General features: G+C 30.8%; 1 protein-coding gene across 2 annotated transcripts; it reads right to left on the bottom strand.

Annotated features, from left to right (window-relative positions):
- Positions 1 to 464: 464 nt before the first annotated feature.
- On the bottom strand, positions 465 to 8,843 carry LOC101217389 (cycloartenol-C-24-methyltransferase). 2 transcript variants are annotated; one of them, XM_011653465.2, is made up of 14 exons: positions 8,650 to 8,843; positions 8,465 to 8,561; positions 5,073 to 5,139; positions 4,903 to 4,976; positions 3,974 to 4,058; positions 3,829 to 3,884; positions 2,812 to 2,866; positions 2,557 to 2,604; positions 2,051 to 2,134; positions 1,855 to 1,971; positions 1,700 to 1,783; positions 1,477 to 1,602; positions 1,259 to 1,356; positions 465 to 787 (listed from the first exon to the last, which is right to left on the bottom strand). In XM_011653465.2, exons 2-14 carry the CDS (start codon positions 8,545 to 8,547, stop codon positions 724 to 726), a joined length of 1,041 nt encoding a protein of 346 aa, XP_011651767.1. In that variant the 5' UTR covers positions 8,548 to 8,561; positions 8,650 to 8,843; the 3' UTR covers positions 465 to 723. The 2 variants fall into 2 exon arrangements, with proteins under 2 accessions (XP_011651767.1, XP_011651768.1); XM_011653466.2 differs by having other exon boundaries at positions 3,974 to 4,065.
- Positions 8,844 to 9,949: the final 1,106 nt, after the last annotated feature.

Genomic DNA, 9,949 nt, shown 5'->3' on the forward strand with positions numbered 1-9,949 from the left:
TGAGTAGGACAAATAAAATCTAAAAACATTCGATCCAAATATAGTTTTTGGATTAACATTACGTTACATTACAAACTCATTCGATTACTATTTTGATCACTTACTTAGTTTATAATTGGAGGGAAACATGACACAATTCCTTTTGGGATCCAGACTAACAAAATTTGAGGCAAGTCTGAGAAGTTTAGGGGTTGATAAGATACTCAAGAGCTAAGAACTAGGAGAATGAAAAGGAAAAACGAGCTAAGAAATAGGGAAATAGAGTGTGCGTGCATGTGAGTGGGGTGTGCGTGTTCAGTCGTGTGCGTGGTGTGTTTGTGCATGCATGTGAAAACAGTTTACAACTTGAAAGTTTTGACCAAATGACAACTCTCCATTTTCAGACCAAAAATGTGTCAATAGACGTGAGATGGGAATACTCCAAAAAGAACTTTTAAGTTCTTCTGGTGGAATACTACCTTCTGTAACTCCTGGAAAAGGGATGCCTTGTCCATTGTAATTTATCTTGTTTCTCAAACAATAAAATGAAACCAACTACAACAACAATTGTCAAACACCATACATATGGATATGAAACCAAATTTACTTTTTTCATCAAGGTCACCGCAAATCTAACATTTAAAAAATGACCATAATATTTAGTCCCTTTTGAGATAAGCATAAATAGAAATACATTAAGGCCATAGAATTACCATAGCCATCACATTACTTGCCCACGTCGTTTTACTCACCACTTGAAAGCGGTTTCCGCACAACGAAGAAGTACATAGGGGTCATGACCTCTTTCCTACAGCAGTATCAGAAGTAGAGTTAAAATCAGCACGCTGAAGCATCTGTACATGTTTAAAGAGATTTACAAGCCCTGCGACTAAAAAGTTTTTGTGTTCCAGAGTGCGAGTGTTGGAGTTTTTTAAATGAATTATAGATCAAAACTTTAACGTGTTTAAAACTGTGAGTTTTGGATAATTTAAGAGGTTCTTTGAGACATTGAGTTGAGCATAAAGTTCAGAGTGAGGAAGTCCGTGTTTGGGGCACAAAGTTGTTCAGTTTGGAGTTAGTAAATATTATGATGGAGAGAGAAGGTGAAGAAGATGGACGATTTAAGTTAAGGAAGTTGAGTTTTTTTACACTGACTTATGAAGTAGATGATCCCATAAATGATTAGACTGATCGAAACAAGGTCTGGTTTGCTTAGCTCTGGGTCCTATTCATATGCAACAGCCGGTTTTAGGAGAAAGATATTTGATATAATACTTACTTTCCGCCCTCAACCAGCCCTTGTGCTGCTTGCTCTAGAAAATTTTGAACTCTTTCACTACCCTTCGGGGCGAGGCGAATATACTCCAATGCTCTAACCTGCAGAAAGAACAAACTCAACAGCTTGTAAATTCCATGGTCTGTATAATGCAAAGGTAACAGGAACATCCAAAAGAATACAATGAAAACTACAGTTTTATTGCATTTGATTCTGCTTACCATATATTTTGTCACGCAACGCCCGATGGCCGTAGCGCGGAAGTTGGTGATCGAGAACTGACCACCATCTAATGGTAAGTACCATGGAACGGGTGAATCTTCAGTAAGGTCTTTTTCCCAGACGATCTAAGCAGATTGCAGAGTAAACCTCATTTATGTGCTACATTATGTTAATGAAAAATGAAAACAGAAACAAAAACAAAAACAAATCCATTGAACCAACCTCAAAACCTGCTTGTTTCAAAGCTTCCAGGCACTTTCCTATTGTCTTGATATCTGGAAGCCCACTGCCAATCTCAATTTCAGCCTATGGATATGAACATTGTCAATATAAGTGTATAAGATCACAGAAAATGGGGACAGAATCAGCAAGATAACCTTTATTCTTTGGTGATCTTGGTTATTTGGATCGAAGGAGTTGGTCAAGCACCATTCATAAGCAGCAAAACGTTGGCCAGGCTTTAGTACTCTGTAGATCTCCTTGAAGCAGCCATACTGCCAGAGGGGAAGCAGCAGTTAATTCAAAAGAACGATTGCTCTAAACCCATACTTCAGAAATGTAATCAGAACCTACTGGGTCTGGAGCGTGACAAGTGGCTTCAATTGCATATATTGCATCAAATGTATTATCATCAAATGGCATTTTCATAAAGTCGCCCTGTAATCATGAAAATTCCCAGGTATCAGTCCTTTATACTATCGATTTATCATTAAACATGCATGTAGCTCTTATGGCAATGGCCATGCGTGTCAACTCCTTAATCCAGCAACCAAAGCAACCAAACTAGTGACAGGGGCCATTTAAAAGCTTCACTAAAAACGAAAAGTATAGAGTCAAATTCTAATATTTGGAAGTATGTAGAACAAAATTGAATAGCAGCCTACAAATACAAAGGTACCAGTACTCTTTAACTAACAGAGACAAAAGCTAGAGTAAACATAGCTCGATCCTATAGTATGTGTTAGTGACCAACAGGGTCTATGGTTCGAATCGACAATCCTGGTTGTACTTAAAAAAAAAAGAACGATAGACTGACAAGACCATAATTTTTCAAAAAGCTGAATTCAATCTACACCAACCTTGACAAAGTTGCAAGTCTTGTCCAATTTTGCAATGCGATTTAGTTCCTGTGGAACAGAAGAATATGAGTAGTGAAAAGATTAATGAGAAGTACTATTTCAGATAAGAACTCAATACAGAAATAATCAAACACATAATAATGACAGTAAAAAGCAAAAGTAGATATATAATTGCAAAGTGGCTAGCAAGAAAAATGCCAAGAACAAAATCTGACTCTGCCGAATGCTACATAAGAGAAATGGAGCAACACGTACCTCTCCTCTAGTAATCTGATAGCTATTGTTGTTCAACCCAGTAATTGAAGTATAGCTGTAACAGATTTACATAGAATATGAGATACTGAAAAGACCAAAACAAAATTGCCAACTTAAAGCAATACATAAGTCATAATTTTCAATGCAGAACCAACATTTGAAATTGAGATGATCCTACAATTATCCTAAAATTCCTGACCACCATCATCAATCGTACACAATTTTGAGATGGCAAATTGCCACAACTTGAGAAAAAGATCCAGTAAAACTGTACACTAAAATTTAAACATTCTTGCCATTTCCCATCACAAAAGTCCAAATAATCTCTACCATTACTTGGAGTTCCCACAAATATTTTGAGGAGATATTCCAGGGGCACTTTTCTTCGCTTTTAAGCCCCCAAAAACTATCTTTCTTACAGATGCTAACTATAACTTTATACCACAAGGAGGCCTATTCAAGTAAGATCTTCAGAAAGTGCCCTGTTATGTTTTCTAAAACTTTTTATCGTTAATCTGCCTTTGGTTGAACCACATCAATTGACTAAAAAAGATGACTTCCAGTTCCATCCTTCTTTGTCACCCATATGAAATTCCCAAGCTTCTTCATAAGTTGCATAGAAAATGATGCTATTTAGGCTTGAGATCAATCTTGAAAATCAGTTGATCCCCATACGTACCTCACCAATCAAACTTCCTAATATTATAATTCAAAATTTTGAATGATGCAACTCTGTGAAGCCTAATCACTATCTTTTAACTTAAATATTCGACATAAAGTCAAAAGATTATCTCTATCAAGTCAATCGAGTATGAAGGAGACCCTTCCTATGTCTTCTCCTTGTAAAAACCATAGCCAAACCATTTCATTTAAAGGCCCAATGTGGAGCAAAGGATTCCTTCATATATATAGTGAGACAGGTAACACTTGTAAAAGCTCTTTATTTGACAAAAGGACCAAGGATATCAATGTATTCTAGAACAAATAATTTTTAAGAGCCAAACGACTAAAGCGCACCTGAATTTTGCAATCTCTCTCAGTGGTCCGCCTATACCACATCCAACATCCAAAACCTGATACAAACTCAAAGTTTATATTTCTCATAACACACAAAAGGATGAAGTAAAATTTCTCCCACTGAATTGTTTTAAAGAAGACAAACCTTCTGTCCAGGCTTCAAACCCAACTCTAAAGCAAGGAAGTGCTCGTGCCTCTTAATGCTCTCCCGGAAAGACTCACCAATCCATCTACAAGCTTGAAAAATATGCTCGTTTATATTATTTTAGCAGCACTTAAGATTAGAGCACAACAGCAAATATAATGTGCGCAACATTCTTCGTGAAGTGGTGCATGAAAAGTTGGTCTTCCATGAGATGGCAAGCATTAGTATTATGGTTATTGTTATTATTGAGATAAATTATTCTATTATTTTGAAAAAGCCATATGCATGGCAACCAATACTTATTGCTCATTTTCTTCATTGTTCAGAAATGTTTCCAAAAACTTCTCGAAATTTTATAGCAAAATATCTAGTTTCATATTATATTAGATCAAAACTATGAGTTTGGAACTTAAAGGATTGTACCTAGTTATTCATGTATTTTAAAAAATCTTAGTAGCTTTTAAATAAGGCATGTTTAATCTCTATACTTTAAAAGAATTATAATAAATCTATGAACTTTTAATATTGTACCTATTAAGTCTTTGTTCTTTAACTCCATAAATGTAACTCAACTAATATAGAACTAAAAAAAATTCTAAACTTAATATTTCTGCTACCAAATGATCAACTTGCTTTAGAAAAAAGACTGGTATTTTCAAATACAAAAAACAATTATTAAATATTTTTGGGTATTTCAAATATAGAAAAATGAACCAAGATATTTACAAAATCTAAAATTTTGCTATACTGGATAAATATTAGCAGTTTTGTCATTTTCAGTAATATTTCGTATTTTCTTTTTTCATTTTCTAAAAAAAGAGAACAAAAAACTAAGTGTCACCAAACCAACCATTATAAGTCCATTTTTAAGTTCTAAAGTTATAAGGTGCAATAACGTGAAGAGAGGAGGAAGATGATGTATATCGTACCTAGGAGCAAAATGGAAGCTCTCTCCCCAACCAAATTCATAAAAGCTGGTCACGAGATCATAGTATTTATTGACCTAAAATGCAGATTACAGAGACAATTTTGGTGAGTTACTGAGCGAAGGAAACTGATTCACATGCAATGTAATGTAAGTTAGTTGATGGCCTCTTACCATGTCGGTGTAGTTGGCTTCTCTCTCCTCCTTTTCGCCTCCATAGTAGCCATGATATTTCTCATACCTGGTTCATCAAAAGTAAACCCTAATTTAGCCAACAAAATACATGCAGCTTTATAGATCTTCAGATCAAAGAAAAATGAAAAAGAGAGTACAAATTTTCACGAGCAAGAAGTGATAATTTCATAGGGGGGAAAGGGAAGACCTTCTGGCTTCTATTGTAGATAACAATGTTGCTTTGGAGATTATTGTATGTTTGGAGAAACAATTTATAAACAACAATGTCTTTAAACATATAAAGTTTTGAAATTTAGTGAAAGAGTTATTTAACTTCAGACACAGGGAATCTCAAAGCTAAGAGGACACGAGATGGCATATTTTAAAAGCTCAAAGACACAACAGGGTAATCACATATTTATTAAACTATACATTTTTTAAAATACATATAATATATCATTTACATAAGAATAAGAAAGTAACAAATATAGCAACTACATCTAAAATATATCTCGGCAGTTCAAGTAACATTTAAAAAAACGTAAATATAGTAAAATTTATAATAATATTTGTAATTTTCTAAAATGTTGCTATACACTTTAGGTATTATCTCTAAAATTGCTATTTATTACCATTATCTTTTATATAAATAATAGAAAAACTAAAAGTAAATAGATTATCGTATACATATCTTTTTTGGTCTGCTCATTCTATACATATCTAACACATTTATTGTACAAACAAATGTTAGAAACGTTTAAAGATTTGTCTCAATCACCAAAACAAGAGGTGTCTTTTGCTTATCTAACTGACATAAATACTTTGTTATAAAAGAAAAAAGTTAGTTCCAATTTTCCACCCAAGGTTGAATTTAAGGGAAAAGAAAAAGTAAAACAAAGGAAAGTTTACGTCTTTATATATTAAATAATGTCCAAAAGTCTTGGAAAACTGTCTTGAACTTAGATACGGCCAAAAATATATTGTATTGAAATAAATTCCCTCATAATGGAAAGGGCAATGTAGTCGGCATGTGCATGGGAATTATGGAAAAGACAATGCCCATAAATAACAGGGATATAATTTTGATGCCTATCAATCAAAATTTTATAAAAATGGGAATGAAAATATGAATACAATGTAAATTTTCTTTATGCCTTTTAAATAAATTAAAATATATTATATTCACTTTGTTGTTTTGTCTTATAAATTGTTTTCTATGATAGAAAGGAAACATCAATAATGTTGATAGAAACTTCATACCATGATCCAAATGCATTAATTATTTTCCCTCAAATAATAAAGATATTTGACCCTATACACAATATCAATGTAGCTTATTTATATCCATTCAAAATATAAGATAAAATTTGAACTTTTAATGAATTGTAAAACTTTATAAACATAGTTTATTCTTTGTGACAAAATAAAAGTGAGCTTATTTAACAACATACAAATAGCTGGATAAATCTATTGTTTGATCTTTTAGTTGGGAATACTTGTTTTATTGTATTTGAAATAAGCTCAAATTATTGTAAAATTTATTTATTTATTAAAAAGTATTCAAGTGTTAAATTAAATCATGAAATATGAAGTTAATAAGTTAGGAGTTGGAAAACTAATGTTTGGGTACATAACCATAAGATAATTTATTCTTTTTATAAAGGTACAAACTTCAATAGTTTAAGTATTGAGGTTGAGATATTTAATCCGACTTGAAAAACTATATAATATTAGTTTTATTTTGTATAGGGCTGCTTCGACATCTTCATGCGTTTTTTTAATTGATTGAAGTGTATTAAATTTTATGCAAAGAATACATGTACTTAAAAATAATTCTGACATATTCTAACTTATTATTCAAACTCTTCTTTGGTTGTTAAAGGAAAAATCCTATGTCTAACTTTTGGCATGATAATTACGAATATATTACTTAAAAAGCAATATATTAAATAAGAAATGATAACGAAAGAAAATGTAAATAAACAAAAAATCATCAGGTACAATTTTGTTTCGTTCTAAAAAGTAAAAAGAATAAATAAATAAAGAATGAGAATCAATCTATAATTTTCTTTAAAAGAAAATCATTATCTAATGGGCCATAAATTTAACCAACGAAAAATCATTATCTGTTTCTTTTTTCTTCAATGCAAAGTTTCACTTTTTTAAAAAAAAAATAAAAAGTAGAGTGGAGTGGAGAATTCAAATTGAACCTCTAAAAATAAATAAAATTGAAAATTTAACTTTAAAATAGAATAAAGTTAAGACCTTTTACATTATTACTTTATTTTTATCGTTAAACCCTATTTTCTTTCTTCATCACATTTGTACACCCAAATTAGTTTTAGAGAAATTGTAAAAAGAGAGAGAGAGAGAGAGAGAGAGAGAGAGAGAGAGAGAAATTGACAAAATACAGTATGTTTCCAGAAAAAAAGAAAAAAGAAAAGGCAATGAATAGTAATATATAAACAAATATTGCAGTAAACCGATTATTTTCCAAAAAAGAAAAAGAAAAAGAAAAAAAGGACAATTAAATGAAGTAATATTTTTGTTGAGATAAGAAATTAAGTAATATTAATTAAAGTGGTTAAAAAAAGTAATATCTATAAAGTGAGATCTCATAACCGTAATTGAGGCTTTCGAATATACTTTTATAATTTAACAAAATTGAAAGTTGGATCTTAACAATTTGCTCCATAAAAAGAAGCACTTCAGTTTAAATAAATTAGAAGATCTGCAAATAACAATAAAAGCATCCAAACAATATTAACGCTATTATTATTATTGTTTCTTTCTTTCTTAATTCCCTAATCCCTATGACTTCAGTGCCACATATTATGTGTTTGCTACAAACATTCCTCAAATTCAACTCAAAACCTCTCAAATCAATTTTGCAATATTTATAAATATTTTCAAAACATTTGTAATTTTAAACAATTTTTCACAAAACATTTTAAATAGCTAAATCTAGTGAAAATATTTATAAAATTTCAGAACCTACCAATAACTTGCATTTATAATATTTATTTTGAAAATATTTAAAAATAAGCATAAATTATTTAAGAAAGGTTTTGTAAAAAAGAAATTGAATAATTATTATTTGTGTAATTTATAATATACACAACATTTTTAATTTTATTTTAAAAAGGTGTACGGTTAAGATCACAAAATCTAAAAAACGGTTTTTAGGAAAACAGAACTGAGGAATCCAACCCAACCAAACGATGATTTAGGTTTGAGTTTCCCCAAGATTTAAAAGATAAACCCTAAACCCCAGGCAGAAAAAACCGGAGGAAACCGAACCGGTAAGAAAAAACCGTGAAAAAAAGAGTTGGAGAGGAAGATAAACAGAGAGAGAGGGTTAGGAAGAAGAAAGAAGGAAAAAGCGAGAGTACTTTTCAACGGCGCAGAGTACATCGGCTTTGCTCATCTTCCCGCCGACGCCGGAGGCAAGATCGAAAGCTCCTTCCTTCGACATTTCTCTGTAACAACCTGAACAATTAACAAAAATATTTTTTTAAAAAAATAGATCAGCTTATGAGTTTAGGGTTTGGAATGAGAAAGAGATGAAGCACATTACGTGGAGAAAGCAGAGAGGGACAGGAATCTAGAGAGGAGAGAAGAAGGAGGAGGAGGAGGAGGAGGAAGCAGGGTGAGTTGGAGAGAAAGGAAAAATAGGAATAATGCTCTCACTTCTCTCACTCCCTCTCATAAGAATTGACAGCCTCTCCTTTTCTATCTTCTTTCTCTGGTGGCCTAAAAACTATTTCTAAAACTAACAATATGTTTTTGATTGATTTTTTTTAGGTGTTTGAATTTTAAAATAATTCATTTTAAGGTAAATAAATGTAAGTGTTTAATATTGATTTAAAATAACTTTTTAGAAAATGAGATTATAAAATAAAACACATGCAACTAAATTTTATAACAAACGTCTATTTGGTGTTTAACTAAAAATTCCTTCCATTTTCTTGAATATTTCTTCAGGTATTTACACATGTTTCTCTCTCAACCAAATCTATTTCGTTAGTTCACGAAATGAAGATGAATGAGAAAATTACACACCTTATTGTTTGATATTATATTGTTTAATTTGGAAAAATTATTGTTCTTATTTATATTTTATCCATATTGGAGATCAATTGTTTTTTTATGGTTATGTATTTACATTTCAAGATATTTGTGCTTATAAAAAATCAAATTGTCCAATAATAATAATAATAATAATAAAATTAATGTTTTGTTTCAAGTAACTAAAAAAATTAATAATTTCAAAATAACTCATGATTCATTTTAAAATATATTTATGAAAAAAATGATTCTATTTCTTTATGAAACTAATTTATAATGTTTAATAGTATTTTATCTTAATTTCACCTAAGTATAAACATAGTAGATATAGAACAAACCAAGTGTTTAGATTTTAAACTCATTTTATATAAAAAAAAAAAAAAAAAAGTTTTTAAAAAAATGTATTTCATAAAAAAAACATTTTGTTTTATAAGCAATCTAAACATACCCTAAAACTATTAATTGATTGATGTGTTTTTGAGGGGCATTTAGGGCAAGTAGTAAAAACCTTTTGATGTATACTCTCTCTTTGTTTCTTTTGTAAAGGTGTAAGTTTATAACAACTAAATTATTTTAAATGGAATAGCAGTAGAGAAAGTAGTCTGTGATTGATAAATCCTAGAAATACAAAGACTAAAATTAGACATTTTTGGTGTAAAAAGGTGGATGGAAAAAGAAAAGTGTTTGAAGGTAGGATGAAACTCAATGGTTGCAAGCTGGATTGTGGTCCTACTGGCATGCTCTTAGAAATAAATATGAGTTATATAACCTAAGATACATATTACATATTAAAGTTGAATCTTAAGAAT

The sequence above is a fragment of the Cucumis sativus genome, chromosome 3, assembly GCF_000004075.3.
Source record: "Cucumis sativus cultivar 9930 chromosome 3, Cucumber_9930_V3, whole genome shotgun sequence".
NCBI lineage: Eukaryota > Viridiplantae > Streptophyta > Magnoliopsida > Cucurbitales > Cucurbitaceae > Cucumis > Cucumis sativus.